The 17,988-nt window shown below is 38.1% G+C and overlaps 5 protein-coding genes across 7 annotated transcripts; 2 read left to right on the top strand and 3 right to left on the bottom strand.

Moving 5' to 3' along the window:
- Positions 1–129: 129 nt before the first annotated feature.
- On the bottom strand, positions 130–4,333 carry TOC75-III (translocon at the outer envelope membrane of chloroplasts 75-III). Its single transcript, XM_022038844.2, has 7 exons — positions 3,085–4,333; positions 2,371–2,592; positions 2,138–2,245; positions 1,827–2,018; positions 1,483–1,731; positions 922–1,176; positions 130–700 (listed from the first exon to the last, which is right to left on the bottom strand). Exons 1-7 carry the CDS (start codon positions 4,231–4,233, stop codon positions 461–463), a joined length of 2,415 nt encoding a protein of 804 aa, XP_021894536.1. The 5' UTR covers positions 4,234–4,333; the 3' UTR covers positions 130–460.
- Positions 4,334–4,424: 91 nt separating this feature from the next.
- LOC110812155 (pentatricopeptide repeat-containing protein At1g11290, chloroplastic-like) lies at positions 4,425–7,127 on the top strand. Its single transcript, XM_022038845.2, has one exon. It carries the CDS (start codon positions 4,787–4,789, stop codon positions 6,608–6,610), a length of 1,824 nt encoding a protein of 607 aa, XP_021894537.1. The 5' UTR covers positions 4,425–4,786; the 3' UTR covers positions 6,611–7,127.
- Positions 7,128–7,397: 270 nt separating this feature from the next.
- Positions 7,398–11,388, bottom strand: EMB1793 (LYR family of Fe/S cluster biogenesis protein). Of its 2 annotated transcripts, XM_022038847.2 has the most exons (4): positions 11,210–11,388; positions 10,741–10,792; positions 8,127–8,706; positions 7,398–7,912 (listed from the first exon to the last, which is right to left on the bottom strand). In XM_022038847.2, exon 3 carries the CDS (start codon positions 8,610–8,612, stop codon positions 8,145–8,147), a length of 468 nt encoding a protein of 155 aa, XP_021894539.1. In that variant the 5' UTR covers positions 8,613–8,706; positions 10,741–10,792; positions 11,210–11,388; the 3' UTR covers positions 7,398–7,912; positions 8,127–8,144. The 2 variants fall into 2 exon arrangements, with proteins under 2 accessions (XP_021894539.1, XP_021894538.1); XM_022038846.2 differs by lacking the exon at positions 10,741–10,792 and having other exon boundaries at positions 11,210–11,387.
- Positions 11,389–12,606: 1,218 nt separating this feature from the next.
- Positions 12,607–13,927, top strand: LOC110812102 (Protein kinase superfamily protein). The gene is given in 5 exon segments (XM_088212289.1): positions 12,607–12,734; positions 13,104–13,134; positions 13,136–13,224; positions 13,226–13,701; positions 13,704–13,927. Coding segments are annotated over 5 exon segments (819 nt in total). The 3' UTR covers positions 13,799–13,927.
- A 498-nt stretch (positions 13,928–14,425) lies between these two features.
- On the bottom strand, positions 14,426–17,300 carry LOC110812203 (ribulose bisphosphate carboxylase/oxygenase activase, chloroplastic). 2 transcript variants are annotated; one of them, XM_022038912.2, is made up of 7 exons: positions 17,141–17,300; positions 16,286–16,611; positions 16,081–16,186; positions 15,909–15,994; positions 15,268–15,740; positions 14,769–15,050; positions 14,426–14,674 (listed from the first exon to the last, which is right to left on the bottom strand). In XM_022038912.2, the coding sequence occupies exons 1-7, from the start codon at positions 17,183–17,185 to the stop codon at positions 14,562–14,564; spliced, it is 1,431 nt and encodes a 476-aa protein (XP_021894604.1). In that variant the 5' UTR covers positions 17,186–17,300; the 3' UTR covers positions 14,426–14,561. The 2 variants fall into 2 exon arrangements, with proteins under 2 accessions (XP_021894604.1, XP_088070413.1); XM_088214287.1 differs by lacking the exon at positions 14,426–14,674 and having other exon boundaries at positions 14,764–15,050.
- Between the last annotated feature and the right edge of the window lie 688 nt (positions 17,301–17,988).

The following is a 17,988-nucleotide window of genomic DNA, read 5'->3' as shown; positions in this document are numbered from 1 at the left end:
CTAGTATGTTTACTCTTATTGATCAAATGGTTTCCAAAATAGGAACTAGCATCACACAGCATGCAATTGAACACTAAGCACGAGCAGGAAGGGCAAAAGCTCAATAATACGTCTAAGAATATACGGCAATGACAAAAATGCAAATCTTGGTTTCGGTTGACACCTTCAATTTTTCTCTTCACTAGCAAATACACAAATTCGCCGATTAAAATCCATTGTACTTCTTACACAACCAGAAATTACTATAGAAGCATGAATAGATATGACATTATTTAAGAGGGGGAAACGAAAAAGAAAAACTATTTCAATGAATCTTACAACTAACACTAAGCACCTCAAGGATTTGGAAGACCAAGAACAGTCCTAGCAGCAATCTCCCGGATGCTATTGGCCAATGACCAGCACTAATAATTCCCTCCAGCAAGGCTAATGACCAAAATTCTTTGGCAAAAATAGTATCTCAAAATCTCTCTCCAAAGCGGAAGAACAATGCACCAGTGCCAGTGTTGTGATCAACAGCATACTCAGCTCTTACTAGACCAAGTTTGACCCCAGCACCGTATGATGAGCCATGACCCATTCGCCTATATACCTCTGTTGGATTGCCCTTAACATCCTTTGAACTTCCTAGATCATTGCCATGCTCTACAAATGCATAAACATGTGTATTTTTCACAGGAATCCTAATTTCAGCTCCAAGCTGCAATCAACAATTCGATTAGTGAATCAAATATAGTTCATTTTCCAAATTGTTATAAATTTTAAGCACAATTATATTCCAATCTCTTGATGCTTAGTACTTGTATTGTCTTTAAATCATCAGAGATATAAGTGAGTCTCCATAAATTACCAAATGAAGCACAGCATAAACAACAAATCAAAGAGCAAGTCAGAGAGGAAATGCCTCCTAATAATTCTTACCTCGAGAATGTTTCTCGCTGCCCCCAACTCACCCATGTTGTAGCCCCTCACAGAATATGGGCCTCCAAGTGTAAAGGCATCATAACTTGGGAGGTCTCCCACACAACCTCCATAGTGACCATGAACGACTAAAACAGGTGGTGGAGGTTTACCGGCACCTTCTTCCACTTGCTTCAGTTGGATAAATCGCGTCAATGTTAACTGATGTCGGTTAAAGAATGGAAACTTGCTTCCAACTCCAAGGCCTTGATCCACCTGAAGTTTTCGTGTTGATATGCAATGATGAGAACTAAACATCTCAAAGAAGGTTTCACAATAAAGATCATAGCTCTTCGGAGGAAAAACAGAATAATCAACTTCTCAAATACAAAGGATCTGACAAGTTCCAGATTTTTGAACTGCAATCAACTTTTTTTTTTCTTTTTAAATTAAGAAACAGAAATCAGTAGAATTAGTTACTAAAATTCTTTGACCAGAAATATTCTAGTAAGTGGCAACAAAAGCACTTTTCTTTAATAAAAAAGTAATTGACAATATGAAAGTATAAGAAGATGCACTAACCTGGAAAACATTCCTCTCACCAACTATAGCTCCATTTACAAACTTGGTGTTATCACGGGTTATATTTGCCTGTAAAAATGCCATTCGATCAATGCCAGTGCCACTGAGGGTTGTTGGAGGTCCATCTGCACTAATTCCACCACTTGGCAACATTCTTTGACCATTTGCAGATATATGACTGCTTTCATCACGGGTTGTTATCTCTTCCATGACAAGTCCATAAGTAAATTTACTTTGCCGGGTGAAATTCTGAAAATGCACACCAACCATAAATTTCCATCATTCAGAAAATCCAAAAGCTTCCTTATGCTACTAATCCAAAAAAAAATGTCACTGCAATTTACCTCTGTAATATTAGCTTTGACCCCAGCTCGGTCAACCCAAATAGGGGGGACTTCATCGACTCCTGGTCCACCAGTGAAGACTGGACTTAGTTTTCGGCTGTTAAAGCAGCTCGCACGAAAGGTACGATTACGTGGATTGTACACACCATCAAGATATGGATGCACATACTCCAGCTTAAATGCAAGATCATCCTGCAGACAAGATTGCCACAGACATCTCATGGTACAAACTTTCACATTTATCACTGACAATAATGAATCATGTCCAGAATTAGACACCAAAGCTTAATATGTATGAGCAGGTAACCTACCTGAGGGTTAAAGAAGTTGCTGGTGGTGACTGAACCAAGAATAGACCTATTTAGCCCTTGAAGATTCCTATGTTCAAAAGAAACAGTCCCACCAGGTTGAATTGAAGCCTGGACAACAATAACACATAATTAGGAAGAAGAGAACAGTCAATCAAAAGTTTGATACTAAAGTGATGCATCTCCTCTAATATCCTCAGAAAGTGTAGATTGATTAATTCAATGTGCATATATACCAATGTAGGGCCTCCTCCACGCCCTGGAACAATGCTCCACTCTGTACTAACTTCAGCTGACTTTTGCTCCAGTTCTTTAAGCTTAATCTCAACAATGATCCCTCCTTCATTCTTCTCATCAGGACGTGGGTTGACTTCAATATTTGAGAACAAAGCTAAAGAGTTTATGTTCCTGAGAGCTTGTTTCCCTGCTTCTATGTTAAAAACATGACCCGGTCGAAGCTGTAAAACAAGTCAGAGGTTCACCACATAAACAAGCACTTCAGAGACAAATGGAAATACAGTATTAAACATCTGCATTGATAATAAGTGTGCCTGCCAAACATTTGCATCAACATAAACCCTCGCGAAATAGATATAATGATGTTCTCAACCACTCACTAGTCTATAACTTGGTCTTCAATTGCATTTTTTAAGTGTGAGTCCTATGATAAACTCTTGAATTAAACTCAAGTATTCTGATATAGCAGCGGTTACATTAGCTTTTGCAGATTAATGAAAGCATTAGTTGTTCCGTGACCACTATGAAATATATGACCTCTATGACAGACCAGCCAAATAATCTATCTAGGAATTGAATCTAAAATGAAGCATTTTACAGGTTCGTAGACTAGATTAAAGGATAATTTCCAAAGGAAGCGATTTAAATTATAAATAGATCTTAGCTTCACATAAAACCAAAAAAAAGCTGCGAAATACAGTTACAATTCCTACCTGTTTGGGCAATTCCCTCCTCACAACTGGGAGCTGGGTGTTACCCTCAACCACATTTCCAAGCTTATCCTGAAACTGTATCACCAACTGAGTAATATCCCCTTCTACAACCTCACAAACCACCTCTTTCGTGTTCAAATTCCCAAAGTTCACAACTTGAGCGCAGGCATACCCTTCATCGTGGTACCATTTTTGGACACGGTCACGTATCTTCTGCAACAGTCTCGCGCTCACCTTTCCTTGGTCACCCAGCAACTGCAGCACCTCCCTGTGGATCGCCACGGGAAGCAGGCACGGCCTGGCTCGCTCAATTCTCCTCTTGTAATCCTTCTCCTGGCTCCTGTAGTATTCCAGCTTCTCCTTATCGGTCATGTCCGGATCCATCTCTATTGGCTTGGATTGCGGCATCAAGCCGACATTGATGCACCTGAACTTGTCCGCAGATTGCCACGTACTCTCCGTGAAGGAAATGGTGACGTTCAGTGTCCCATCCGGGTTCGTCTTTCCTTCCATATCCACCTTCTCGAACATCCCGCATGTGGCAAGAGTTTCGAGCTCTTTCTGCAACTGGGTCTTGGTATAAACGCCGCCGGGACGAAGAGAAACCATCTCGAAAAAGGAATCCTCGGTTCCCACCGTCGTCCACCTTCGCCTATCGAAGAAGAGAATCTCCGAAAGTTTATACTTCTTAAACCCACTAAGCTTGTTCAGCTGGACCACGATGTTTGCCGGCAGGCCGTGTGAATCCCACTCCTGCGATTGGTTCTCGTCCGCCACGGCCGCCGCCGGAGAAAAAAGCTTCCTCCAGAACTCATTTCCACCGTCTCCACCATTACCACCACCACCACCACCTCCACCCCCACCGCCTAAGAAATTACCATTATTGTCGTTGTTGATACCTCCTAGAATGAGGAAAAGCGAGGCAGCAGATGACGCGGTGACAATGGCGAGGGGTTTGGAGATAGATTTGAGGAGGTGGAGAGAATTGTTTTGGGAGGGCGGTGGTACGGGGTTAGGGTTTTGGGGGGAGAGACTGCTACATCTTATGGAACCGGCGCGTGAGGAGGAGAGCTTGCTTCTGGAGGGCCAAGATGAGGATAGGTTTGCAGTGGTGGGGAGAAGCTGCCCGGAGGAGGTGATGGAGGACATTGGCCTGTTTGGGATAAGAGAAAGGAGAGAGGGAAAGAGGGTTTCTGTAACAGATATGTTTACTGGGGTTTAAGAACTGATGGAGATTGGGCGAGATCTTCAATGATAGGAACCAGTGAAGGACGCCAAGCTCCAGCCACTGTTCGGGTTTGGGTGGGTTTTCGGGTGTCAATTGACCCGTTTCAACGGAAAAAGATATTCACTTATTGATATTTAATTATTACTATTGTTTGAAAATTAATAATTATATTTTAATTATTGAATACATAATTTCAATAATTAATAACTCCAATTTAATAAATACAAAAACATTATTGGATAGATAATTTAAATAATCTTTTAATTGTTTTCATCTTTTTCTTTATTATAATTACTTGCATTCTCCATGAATTTAATTCATAAATATTTAAGTCAATTTTATATAAAATTAGTTGTCCCCAAAAACCAACTTTATTTTATTTTTCTATGATTTCCTACTAATATAATAAAAAACAAACTTAAACAGTACTTACGAACTGTTACTTACCGAAGCAAAGGAGAAGATGGAGGTACAATGAGTTTGAGTTGCCCTGTTCCTAGGCTACGATTCGTCAAATTTCAGCTCCCTTCCTGCTCTTTCTCAACAAGCACCCACCATGAATGTTTTGATTTCTTCGCTCGCTCTGAGAACCCACCATCAAATCCAATTGATTTGTGGAGTCTTGTTCAGTTTCAGCGCGATGGGTTCAAACCTTACTTGCTCAACAAAATCATATCTTTCTGTGCAAAGTCGGTTGATTTTGATGTGGGTATTCAACTTCACTCGACCGTTATCAAGATGGGTTTCTGCACAAATGTCTATATACACAGTGCTCTCCTGAATCTGTATGGAAAATGTGGCGCGATCTCAAGTGCCCAGAAACTGTTCGATGGAATGCCCAACAGAAACGTAGTTACTTGGAACTCGTTGATTTCTGGATACTTGAATGTTAATTCCGCAGAAGATGCGATTGAATTGTTTGGTGAAATGTTGAGAGCGGGTGTTGCGCCAACTCCGTTCAGCATTTCGGCTGCTCTGGTTGGTTGCTCTCAGTTAGAAGCAGGGGAGCTTGGGGAACAGGTTCATGGTCTAAGCTGGAAAGCTGGGTTTGGTTATAATGTTGTTGTTGGCACTGCTTTGGTTGATATGTACTCTAAGTGTTGTAATATTGAGGATTCGAGGCGGGTTTTCCATCAAATTCGTAACAAGAATGTTATTACCTATACCTCCATGGTTAGTGGGTATGCACAGAATGGGCATGCTGAGGAGGCAATGATTTTGGTAAGAGAGATGTTGCGCTTGGGACTCAAATCCAACTATGTAACATATAACAGTTTGTTGAGTTCGTGTTCTAGTCCAGAAGATTTGGATCATTGCAAGCAAGTTCAGTGTCACATAATTCAGGAAGGACTAGAATCTAATGCGTATATTGCAGTATCTCTTGTTTCAGTCTACTCCAAGTGCAGCAAAAGTTTGGAGGATTTTCAGAAAGTATGCTCGGGTATTAGATGCCATGACCAGATCTCATATAATGCAGTTATTGCGGGTTTCGTCAATTTAGGAGAGGGTGAAGAAACTCTCAGATGCTTCTGTGAAATGAGGCAAACTGGTATTGATATGGACTTCTTCACCTTCACAAGTGTACTGGGAGCAATAGGAATGATTTCAGCTCTTGTTGAAGGGAAGCAAGTGCATGCCCTTGTTGTGAAAACTGGTGATGCTTCCAACATATTCGTGCAAAATGGACTTGTTTCAGTGTATGCAAGATGTGGTGTTATTGATGATGCAAAGGTAGTGTTCTCATCTATCACAAAACATGATGTGGTGTCTTGGAACTCACTGCTGTCAGCATGTGCTCTTCATGGGTATGCAAGGGAGGCTGTAGAGTTTATGGAGCAAATGAGAAGGACAAAGGTAAAACCTGATGGCACCACATTCTTAGCTGTGTTAACTGCTTGTAGCCATGGTGGCTTGCTGGAAAAAGGACTCGAGTATTTTGATTTGATGAGAAAGGATGCACTGTTTGAACCACAAATGGAGCATTATGCTGCTATTGTCGATCTGCTTGGTCGAGCAGGTTGCCTTCGTGAGGCAGAGGCCTTTGTTAATAGTATGAAGATAGAGCCGGGACCTTCAGTCTACAAAGCCCTGCTAAGTGCTTGTCGAGTTCATGGAAATAAAGATATTGCCACCCGCAATGCACCAAAGCTTCTTGATAGATGGCCGGAAGATCCTGCAACCTATGTACTGTTATCAAAATTGCTCACAACTGAGGGTGATTGGGATGAAGCAGCTGGAGTACAGAAGCTGATGATTGATAGAGGATTGAAAAAGCAGCCCGGTTATAGTTGGATCTGAGTTAATAAAATATTGAACGAGTTCTGCTTTTTTGGTTATGGAAGTGACTGGTCAGTCAGTCAGTCCTGCCTCTGCAAAATGAATATCATTGATCTTAAACCGTCTTTCTAACCAGTAGATCAAAATTTTGAACCTTCAATGACTGATCTTTTCTTTGACGCTCAAGAATGATAGCTGATTAGGGTGAAGAGGGAAAAGTAGGTTCTACAAACATGCTCTGCATTCGACAAAACACGGCCCGTCTTGTCTGCTTTAGCAGTAGCTTGAATTCTGCATTATACTGAATCCTAGAATATGCAATGTCAGATATGCTGGATTGGCTGCGTTCAGGAATGACTGGTCCATCAGTGTGCCACGTTCATCAGTGTTTATTCAGAGAAGAATCCTACAGTTCAGCTTCCATATGTTTCTCTTAAGAATGCGATTTACACATGTACATTAGTGTTTATTTTAAAAAAAAAAAACATATGTACACTAGTGTTGGAGCTTTAGTATTAGTCACAGTTCCAATGTCAAACTGATTAACTATCACATAGATACAAAAAAGACATCTCCCGAGTGAATATAGAAAATCCCATGAGAATACCTTGAAGAGAATTCTACAACAAAAATAGACAAAAGGTAAACTACCTTACATATCCTTCGGGAGTAGTATCTGGAAAATATATGGTATATGAGGAAAAGGAAAGGAAAACAGTTGGTGGAAGAAAAAAAAATTCAGAACCATATTCCATCACCTGAAATTTTGAATAGAATTCATAATAAAACATCTAAAAATTTAATTACATTAAAAATTAACAAATGTTTCATTAAATTAAGTAGTTGAAATGATCATGTGAAAGTTTTGTACTATTATTTCACAACCAGAGGCTACATACGTTAACTTATCAAACCGATTTATCTTTTGGTTTAGGCAACAAAAATAACTGACGACAATACTCATATTTGCATGGATGTTTACAAATCCTTCGAGGGAAAGTGTTGAGCTTTACCAATACAAGTATGTTTTGAGCATTGCGCGATTTAAAATAGGAAAAGCAAGTCAGGATGTGGGATAACAGCATCCATCGCTTCCAACTCCTTTTCCTCTTGATCTTATCAATTAAATTAATAGCACCCAGCCGAGTTTATGGAGGATCTAGCCAAAAACTATCTAACAATGTTCAGACTTCAACTTTGCCTCATTAGAGAAGTTACTGTTGTCCCAAATTTTGTACTACATGGTTTCACAATGATAGGTGTGTTATGATAAAAACCACTATTAGTTTCCACAAGTACTGCTTGAGCTACTTCTCTTTAAACCTGAAAGAGAATGGCAAATTAATACAATATGAATATATGGAAATGTACTTTTACCAATTCAATTCTGCAAATGAAACCCCTTCCTTCAATCTAAGTTTATCCTACTATATATGATTTAAAAGAGGCTAATGCTTTCTTCAATTATTATTATTTTTAAATAAAAATAAAAATAAAAACAAATGTAAGTCAATTTTCAGATGAGGACCATAATTACCTTGATTTATGGATTGCACTACAGTTGGTCCCCACCACTTCGTTGCTTCTCAATCTGTTGCCTCTGCTTTTCGGCGAGATTCTCGAGAGCTGATTGTACTGCATCACGCCCACCAATGAGCAACCGGGTAATGATTTCTGGATCTGTCTCAAATCGTGCATCCTCAAACTCCTTCCTCGCATTCTCTCTCAAGATGTCTCTCCACAATATGCCCCGAGTATCAGTCCACATGAAGAACCGGCTAGCCCGAATAATGTCTCGATAAAGACTCAATGCCTCTCGTCGAGTGCTGGTTAATCGGCGCTGAATCAGCAATTCTTCCTCTTCATCATCCAATGATTTCTCTTTTTTGATAACGTGTCTATCCAGTAGCTCCTCTATGGTGTCCGGTCCATTATGTAAGAGACATAGGTTAAAAACAACATCCTTGCGGACTTTCAGGCCAATGGCAGATAGATTTTGCCATTTTTGCAGCCCCCTCACCATCTCTTAACTTGTTCTTTGTCTCCTTTCCTTTCCAGATTTGGCAGTTGACAGCAAAACCGGAGGTTGTTGTGTTTGGCAAAGTTTTCTAGTTATTCTGCATTGCAAGAAAAACGGAAAGAGAAAAAAACTTATAATATTTAAACACGTATTCAGTTTACTCCGATATCTCAAATCATATATATTTTGAATATAATATATACAATTAGAATAAACATCAATGCAATAATTGTTAATGCACGCTTTTTGCATATTTATAACCAAAACTTATAGAAATAAACTTTACCATACATGTAACTTGTTTGAATGATTAATTAAGTGGATGAAAAAAATATGCAAAAGTTTTCCACCATCTTTCCACAAAAAATATATATGTGGATACAATAGTAATGGCAGCAAGATGGATTTAGAACAGCGATTACATTCTCAGTCCTGAATCCAAGGACAACAAATTCCTCGTCCCTGCTTCAAATCTCCAGATTGGGATTTATTTCTGTCCTGCAGAGATTATCCTAGTTCTCTTTTTAGACTTGTAAATCCTGTAAATGGGCGGCACCTCTCCGGTGCCTTATCAATATTCGACACAATTCATATTTCAAAAAAAAAATTATCCTAGCTCTCTTTTGAAGAGACTCTTGTGGTACATAAAAGAGATCCAAGCTTCTAAATTCATATGAAGTCAAAATGATAGAAAGACATATCAACAGAAAGAGAATAACGTTTCCATTCTAAAAAGCTAAACCTCTTAAGGCTATCAGCTTTTATTTTTTGCATGAATTCCTAACCAACTGGGTGCTTTTATTTTATGTTTCAGTGTTGAATTAGAGATGGCACCTGAAGTGTAGAGGTGGCACCTGAAGTGCGAAGGAAAAATGCAAGGCAGCAACCAAGAGCATGCCTGTAATCTCCAAAAACCATGTCTTGCCCATCCCTGACAGATGTGTGCTTGAAGAGGAAAAGAGAGAGCATACAAGGAGAAAAGAGAAAGACAGAGAGAAGAAGCCTTGTCCTAGGAAGAAGTGACGAGACAGTTACCAAGAAGCTGGTATTGACGTATGTCAAAGTATCTCAAATAACACATGCAATCACTTAAAAGATTCCCGGCCTCGCAGTCCCAGCTCAGCCAGCTGGAGAAGCCTGAAAGCCAGCTTTCAGAAGCCAAGAATCTGTCAGCTATACTTCTCCTCGACAAGCATTCTGCTCCAGCTCTTAATATAAAGCAATCTTTTACAGATGATTTCTGCTCCTCCAGAAACTAATAAGTTAATTCTTGGGTGTAAAAATGGAATAAAGGTACTTCAGACGTTCGGTTAAGGAGTGTATAATACAGAAAGTTGAGCCAGGGAAAGATGAAGAGTTCTGTTAGGTGATACCACAGGCCAGAAGTCCTGGATATGGTGGTGTGGTGGAAAGATTAAAGAGGCTACAATTTCTATGGTTGGAACTGCTGAGTCGAAACCTCTACTGCTATGCAGACAGCCGTGACCTGACCCTCAAGTAATATATAAATTTCTACCAATATTCCAAGTTTTACTGACATTGACAAGTATGGGCATATGTTTGATATTCTAGCCACAGTGAATTGCTTAGAATGGGATTGATAATTGCTTCTAAAAGTGTAATTCACCCCCCACTGAAAAATATTTACTTGAAAAATTAAGGGACAGTAATTTAGGCTTGAAAAGTAGTCGGAAAAATGAAGTTTGGGCCAGGCCATTCTCAATTTAAGTCTTGATCAAACCAAGCCAAAGTTTGTTCCTTCTAAAACGGATCACATCTTAACAAGGTTCGTTCTATTGATTGATCTCCCAATTTATTTTTTTTGGGGGGGGGCAGTTGGAGCTGTTGATGGAGACAAAGAATTGCGTAAGAAAACTCCAAGCTAATTGAAACAAGAAACTGACTGCTAATGAAGAAATATGCTTTCTGGAAATGGAAATAATGCAGTTGGATAAGGTCTACTAACACACATAAATAATCTAGAAAGAAAAATTTATGACATATAGATTTTTGTTTAGCTACAATTTTATCACCAGTAACCTGTTTCTTTTTTCTTTTTTGCATCTCCAGAAATTTGTATGTATAAAGAAGAATTATGTTTACAGAGTTGACCGAAGGGATGAATCTTTACCATTATTCTGTTTAAATTGCAGATGATTGTGATATAATGATGCAACAATAGCCTGTGATAATTTAGAGAAAAAAAAAAGGAAGTTTATTGCAAGGTATAAACTTTTAGGCACAATCTGCAATTTTTTGACAAGAAAAAGCAGAAGCAGAACGCGTTTTGTATGCTCCAACCGTTCAGAATTATATATTTGCAGAAGGAAGATTCACTTCCTGCTTATAAATTTGGCGTATAAACATACAGTAAATTAATGCTCATATGCCCCAAATACAACGAATAAAAATTACAAAGAAAATGACTAACTCCGTAAAACCTAAAAGGACATACATATAAATTCCCAATTCCAAACTCCAGACAGAGACTTTTATTTCAACAGCGAATTTCTAGGCTTAAAGAACCTCTATCTGTCAATTACGGAGAAAGAGAAAAATCTTTGTTTATCCAAAGAAAAAGTAGATAAATGAGATTTTACCAAGAAGTTAGCTGCTGGAGTCTTGATAGCTCGCCCGGAGTAACGGCGTCGGCAACGAAGAAATACGGAGCCAGGATACGTCGGCCGATTCAGATTCAGATTCAGCGAGAGATAAATTTTTTCCTTAATAATCTGTTGTAGATGTACAATCTGGCCGGCCGACTTCAGTGCCAACTGCCATGCCCGCTCCGACCCTGTCATCTGAACAAATCGGGTTGGACCAAACTAAATAAGCCCAAAAGGGCCCATTAAGGCCCATGCATGGTCCGAGCTCGGCCCACGATCTGAGCCATAATTAAAAAATTTATATACATATAGCACTTATTTTTTGAATTAGAAAATAAAGATATTGTGTTACATATATATTATATTAAGATAAAATTTTAGATATTATTATCGACTTAAATTTTAAAATAAAAAATTAATATAAACTTATTTGTAATGCGCAGAAATTGATTTTTTTAAAAAAGCTCTGCCTCAAGGAAAATGGGAAGGAAGAAAAAAATCAATGACCGGTAAGAGCATCACACTGCGGCTAAAATTATTCCTCTACTTAGTTCAAAATTAACACTCAGCCGAATTGGCATTTCAGGAGATAAGTCTTTTTTTTTTCTTCTGTTCATGGCAAATGAAATTATTATTACCTTTGATTATAATAAGATTGTTATATTTAACATATGGCTTACATTTGATTTGGTGCAAGAATCTCTGAAATCAATCCTTGAATTTTGCTTGCTTTACCTTAAATTTCTCTCTGCTCTGAAAGAGATACAAAAAGGGTAGACAAATTTTGGGAGATTTTCTTGAGGAAATTAAGTAGTAATTTTGGTCACACCCTCCCTGGAGGAGCCATCCATGGCTCAACTTGATCCCACCAACAAACATGGAGACAATGCCAGAACTCCTACCATCCCGAGTGTCGATCAACTTCTCCGAGGTAAATCAAACCAAATTCAAGTCTCAATTTAAATTTAATATTTTTTGTTTTTATTTCTTATTTAAATCGAATTAAACTTGAATTACAATTTTTTTTCGTGAATTATATATAATACTGAAAAAGAAAAATCAAATTAAACTTTCATAAATGTAACAGTTGAAAAGAAGTTATGTTTCTTATCTCAATTGTTTAGTTTCGATCTTTGTAAGTAATAATATTCCAAGAGTGAAGAAATTAATGCATTAGTCATACTCGAACAATTAGCTTAATCAAATTGATTAACTATTTCTAACTAATGATTCTCGTTATTTATTAGGTGCAACAGGAGAAACAACAGATTTGTCACTAACCATGTTGCCTACATTAAGAAGGGAGGACGAGGTGGATGAAGATCCTTCTTGCCACCCTCAAAAGAAATCAGTGCTTACCAAAGTGAAAGAGAAGGCAACAAAACTACGACATGTACTTAGCTTTAAAAAAAAAGCACAGCGAAGATAACGCCACGCCCTCATGGGGCGTAAGATTAGAAGACTACGAAGATGAAGATGAAGATCCCAACCCTGAACATACTGGAGCTCCAAGTAATATGTGCAAAGCCTTTGCAAGTCTTTGATGTTTTTCTATGTCATAATTTAAAGCCAAAATTTCAACATCCTATGATTTTGAACCTGCCATATTGTACACATTTATATTTTCTTTCAAAAGTTCTTTAGAATGTGTATAAAATAAATCAGTTATTTTCTATCAATTATAAAATTTTCCTTACAAACTTCTAAAAATCATATTGGTTCAGATATTGAGAATTTCTCGTTATTTTTCTAATCTATTGCCCATCGGATGCATTTGTTACTAGCTTCATTGTTTTAGCAGTAGCTTTGTTGATAATGACTGCTGGTGAAGAAAGAAAAAAAAGGAAGAGATAAACGAAGAATAGGAAAGACACTATGGTCATCAAAGATTCACCTACAAGAATCTATATAAAGCCACCAAAAGGTTTCCAAGAGAAAGAGCTTCTTGGAGCAAGAGGTATCGGAAAAATATACAGAGGAAAAACTGCTTCTGGTGTAGAAATTGCAGTCGAGAATCTCCCTCAGTTCAAAACAAGGAATGAAAGAGTTTGCAGCTGAGATCATAAGCATGGGAAGGCTAAGGCATAGGAAGTTGGTGAAGCTTCTAGGGTATTGCAGGCGGAAGGACGAGCTTCTTTTGGTATATCTTGACTAGCTTTTATTCAGGAACAAGAAACCAAATCTTGATTGGCCTCAATGATTTCATATCATCCAAGGAGTGGCATCAGCTCTCTACCTCCATGAAGAATGGGAGCAAATTGTGCTGCACAGAAATGTAAAAGCTAGCAATGTTCTGTTAGACACAGATCTCAATGGGTGGCTAGGAGATTTTGGCCTAGCTAGATTATATAACTATGAAACCAATCCGTAAACCATGCACCTGGCTGGAACCACAGGCTATCTAGCATTGGAGCTTACAAGAACTGGAAAGGCAACAAAGAGTATGGATATGTTTGCTTTTGGAGTTTTAATGCTTGAGGTAGCTTGCGAAAAAAGTCAATAGAGGCACAAACGCGGCCAGAAGATCTCAGTTTGGTTGAGTGGATTATTGAGTGCTGGAAAAGGACTGAATTTTTTGACTGATAATAGTCCTATTCTACTTAAACTCTTTAGCATATTAGTCAATATATGTGATTGTTTGCTGAAATCCAGAAAGGACTGAATCTTCATCAGTGCTACAATAGCTACATATATACAATCGATAAAATGAAATTATTGATTACTGAAGAAAAGGACTATTCATTTTTGTTGCTAATAGAGAAAAACCTATAATTTCAAAATTACATTTTCTTTCACGTTAATTTCTTTAAACAGATAAGAAGTCACTCGCTATTCATGCACATGTTAAGCCTTTAGAGCTTCTAACTGTGCCCTCGCACATATATAAGCACTTAAGAGCAAAAGTAAGAATCAAGCAATGCTGCATTTGACCGATTTCAAGCATCTCAAATACTGTCAAATTAGTAAGATACGGCTATAGAACAAAACACTAATCTCTTTACCCATGATTTTCTGCATGTTAACTTCTTTATGTTCTGAAATAATAATCATGAGTTCATTGCCGGCGAGTTAGTTGCGAAAACAAGCAGATTTACTAGCTATTTTCAATCCATGTTAACTCTAAACTTGAGTCATAAATTACCGTCACAGACAATCTACTTCAGCAACTGGCAGCTGGAAAGACGTCAGTCAATACGGGGGAGAGGAAAAAGCAGATAAAAAATTTATATTACAACAAAATTTAAGAGCAATCTTATTAATAGAAAGGCAGCAACATCATGATTTCTTTCTAGTCTTAGAATTCACTTACAAGCCAAGTACATAAAAGGCTGAAAATGACTTAGGTTCAAGAATACTGGCAACTTCCATTGTCACTTCTTGCTGTTGGGTCAAAGTTTGCGGCAAGTGGATCGGTGCAACCTTCAGGAACAGGTATGTTAACTTGCTGAGCTGCGTTGCCTGCATCCAATCCAATAATTACAGTGTCAGCAGAGAAGCTTTCCATCTCTGAGAAACTAAAAAGTAGAGTTTTGCAGGATTTAGGGACACTAACCATAGAAGTTTCCGGTCCTCATAGCATCTGCGTTTGCATCTCCAAGAGCTGCCTCATTCAAGTACTTGTCAGCCAATTGAACTCTCTTCACATTCTCTTGCTCCTGGACAAGCATGTTTCCATATTCAAGGAGCTTTTCAATAGTCATCTTTGGCTGCTCGAAGGTTGGGGGACCCTCCTTCGAGTTGACAAGCCTCTTGCCAATGCCCTCAACTCCAACACCAGATATCCACTTCCTCACCTCATCATCGTAAACTCGAGCCCTTAGTGCACCAAAGAAGTCTACAAAATTGATTAACCATTCAGACTATAAATCACATTATTGTAGATATATAATATGGTAGCTAACTGGAGTACTATATGCAAAACCCTTAAATTTCTTATAAATGATAGCAGATAATTCTTTCTCAGTTCTGAGATTTTGGGTCATCTTTGAATTAATTGAACTGCAAGCGATGTTAGTTACCATTTTTTTGAAAGTGCAAGTTGACATTCTTACCGATAGACTGGCCAGGGAAGGTGTCAACGAGCTTGACAATGTCTTCTGTTGGGACATTGTCACTCCTGAATATACCAGTGCAAACACCAATCCGGTCTTCACGAGTGGGAGCCCAGTAGAATTTCTCCATACGCCCATCACGAATGAGAGGAGCATACAGTGTTGAGAAATCGTTACCAGTGACTATAATGGGAACCCGGGCATTTTCCTGCTTGTTGTACATACCCGGAAGCTGAACATTTGTTGGGTTATCAGCAATGTTCATGAGTGTTGCATTGACCATCTGGTTGTTGACAGTGTATTGAGTAGTACCACCAAGCCTACCAGCACCTGCATCAAGATCATTGATGAAGAGGCAGCACATTTTGCCCTTGGCGATGATGTCAGCTGCCTCGCGGTACCTTTGTCTGATCAATTTTGCTGGCTCTCCTGCATTTCCACTTTCCAATTCTCCAGCGCTCATCATGATGGGGCTGAAATTTCATTAATGTTATAAGTATACATACAAGACAACATATATCCAGTCACATACAGTCCAAGAAATGTATACATAAATATCCATAACTTCCTACTTTTTCGATGTAAAACCTCATCAAATTCTAAATTCAAACTCGTGTCAAAAAGCTGGATCATGAACTTACTTGATTCCCATCTTGGCAAAGACAAGTTCACACTGGAAAGATTTACCCTGACCTTTGCCTCCCCAGATACCCAAAATAAGAGGAACCTGATGCAAATTCAAGAAACCACCATCAAAATTAATCACTAACTCCCTACTTTAGTTTTAATTTCGTGTCAAATTAAGTCACTTACCTTGATGTTAGGGAGTGACATGAAGTTCTTGGTGATATGAACCACAAGCTTGTCCATGAAAGCAGGAGCTATGTAGTACCCATCCTTGGTGTTATCGAAATCGTACCTGAAAAAAGAAAGTACCATTAATTTAAGTACAAAATTGACCCAGAAATTTCATTAAACAGTTTCAGAACTCAAAGAAAACTGGTAAATTTTCACTCACTGGCGAAGTCCTTGACTGAGGTACTCGTATGAGCTCATGACTGCGTAGTGGGTACCAGAATACATGGGCGCTTGGAAGAGAGAATCAACCATTCCCTTTCCTCTGGTGATGTCCTGTTGGTCATCAGAGATATCATATGCCAGACCCTTCCATCTGTCTTTGTCTGTCTGCTTCTCCTCATCAGTTTCAGGCTCAGAAGCAACAATCTTGAAGCTTCCAGATGTAAGTCTAGGGTATGTTACTCTGGAGTTCACCTTCTTCAAGCTGCTCCCAAAGAAGGCTGAGGCCGGGACTGATCCCCCTGAACCAGAACTGTTCAAGCTCAACTGCATCGGATATATACACACTCAGCTTTAGTACAACAGCAATACCAAATGGGTCTTTGTATCCGTGTATATATGTGTATGTATATATCATTCACAATATAAAGATATCATTGCTTATCTTGAAAGAGAGAAACTTTCAAATAGGCCCCATATAAGAAGACAAGGAGCAAAAAGAAAAGGAAGAATTACAGTGAATCTGGATTGAATTCTCTAGATTACTCCACCACCTTGATCATAAAGTTTCTCTCTTTTTACTTTTTTTCCTTTGGATTTCTTTGCTAATATATAATTGATTCAAGTAGACTACAAGATAATAGTTGTAGCAGGCGACAGTTGTGAAACTTAAAAGCATGCACACCCATTTAAGAATGTCTTCGAATGAATATCATTCAACACTACTAACAAGAAAAGGGAAAGGAACAGCTCCAAAGATAGAAGCAGATTCACAAAATTTTCCCGAGAAACAAACACCAAAATTTTTATACACGTTGAAAAGAATTGGCGGGAAAGTTGGGTAAGTTAAAAGTACCGGTGTTCTGTTGACAGGACCAATGGTTGAAACTGTGGCGGCCATGGCCGAACAGTTCTTTGGCGGCTTAAGCAGCAGAGGAAAGCGAGGGTGGTGTCTGGAGAGCAGTGGAGGATGGGTGCTGAGCGAGGCCAGCGAAAGAATTTGAGCGTGGAGAGTGGTGAAGAACCTGTGGCTTGGTTTCATGGAATGTCAACTGCCACACAATTGGGTTTATCTGAGTGCCACGTGTCTGTCTGTGAGAGGACCATTGGCTTTGTTAAGTGACAAAAGAGTTGGAGTGTCTATTCTACTTTTGGGAGGTGTGGGTGACAGTTGAGGTTAGGGTTTTAGCTCAATTCTTCACCACTAAAAGTAAGTATGAATTATCTTGTTTTTTTTTTTTTTTTCTCAAAAAAAAAAAATTGAGTCCTTATTTATGATGTAATTATTAAATTTTTATAGGAATAAAAATATTGTTAAATTAGATATCTTTTATAAATCGAGTAATTTTTCTTGTATAATATTAAATTTTAATATTTTATATAATTATCATAATATTCATAATTAAAATATATAAAACTCAACTTTATATCATCTGTAACACTCAATTCTTCAAAATTATTGATCTAATAATTTTTAAAATTTAAATTATTAGTTTTTTAAAATTTTAAACTTAAATTATTAATAGTGTTTAATTTTAATCATCGTATATTTTTTTTATGAATATGACAATTATATAATCGCAATGTGTGATCAAATTTAAAAATTAAAATATAATATAATTTTTAAAAATTTTATTTGAAGCACATTTCATCACCGATAAAATAGGGTGAATATTTTTTTTTTTTTATACATAAATTTGGTGA

Source organism: Carica papaya, chromosome 2 (assembly GCF_054855325.1).
Source record: "Carica papaya isolate Zhongbai chromosome 2, ASM5485532v1, whole genome shotgun sequence".
NCBI classification, from domain to species: domain Eukaryota; kingdom Viridiplantae; phylum Streptophyta; class Magnoliopsida; order Brassicales; family Caricaceae; genus Carica; species Carica papaya.
This window is presented reverse-complemented; position numbering and strand designations above follow the sequence as displayed.

Excerpts from the sequence above, each read along its gene's own strand:
- TOC75-III (XM_022038844.2), bottom strand. The coding sequence starts at position 4,233 with ATGTCCTCCATCACCTCCTCCGGGCAGCTTCTCCCCACCACTGCAAAC. Across the intron at positions 2,593-3,084 it reads GGAGGGAATTGCCCAAACAG|CTTCGACCGGGTCATGTTTT; the intron begins GTAGGAATTGTA and ends CTTGTTTTACAG. Across the intron at positions 1,177-1,482 it reads GTGAGAGGAATGTTTTCCAG|GTGGATCAAGGCCTTGGAGT; the intron begins GTTAGTGCATCT and ends CGAAAACTTCAG.
- LOC110812155 (XM_022038845.2), top strand. The coding sequence starts at position 4,787 with ATGAGTTTGAGTTGCCCTGTTCCTAGGCTACGATTCGTCAAATTTCAG.
- EMB1793 (XM_022038847.2), bottom strand. The coding sequence starts at position 8,612 with ATGGTGAGGGGGCTGCAAAAATGGCAAAATCTATCTGCCATTGGCCTG.
- LOC110812203 (XM_022038912.2), bottom strand. The coding sequence starts at position 17,185 with ATGGCCGCCACAGTTTCAACCATTGGTCCTGTCAACAGAACACCG. Across the intron at positions 15,741-15,908 it reads TTTGCCAAGATGGGAATCAA|CCCCATCATGATGAGCGCTG; the intron begins GTAAGTTCATGA and ends ATGAAATTTCAG. Across the intron at positions 15,051-15,267 it reads CTTCCCTGGCCAGTCTATCG|ACTTCTTTGGTGCACTAAGG; the intron begins GTAAGAATGTCA and ends TCAATTTTGTAG.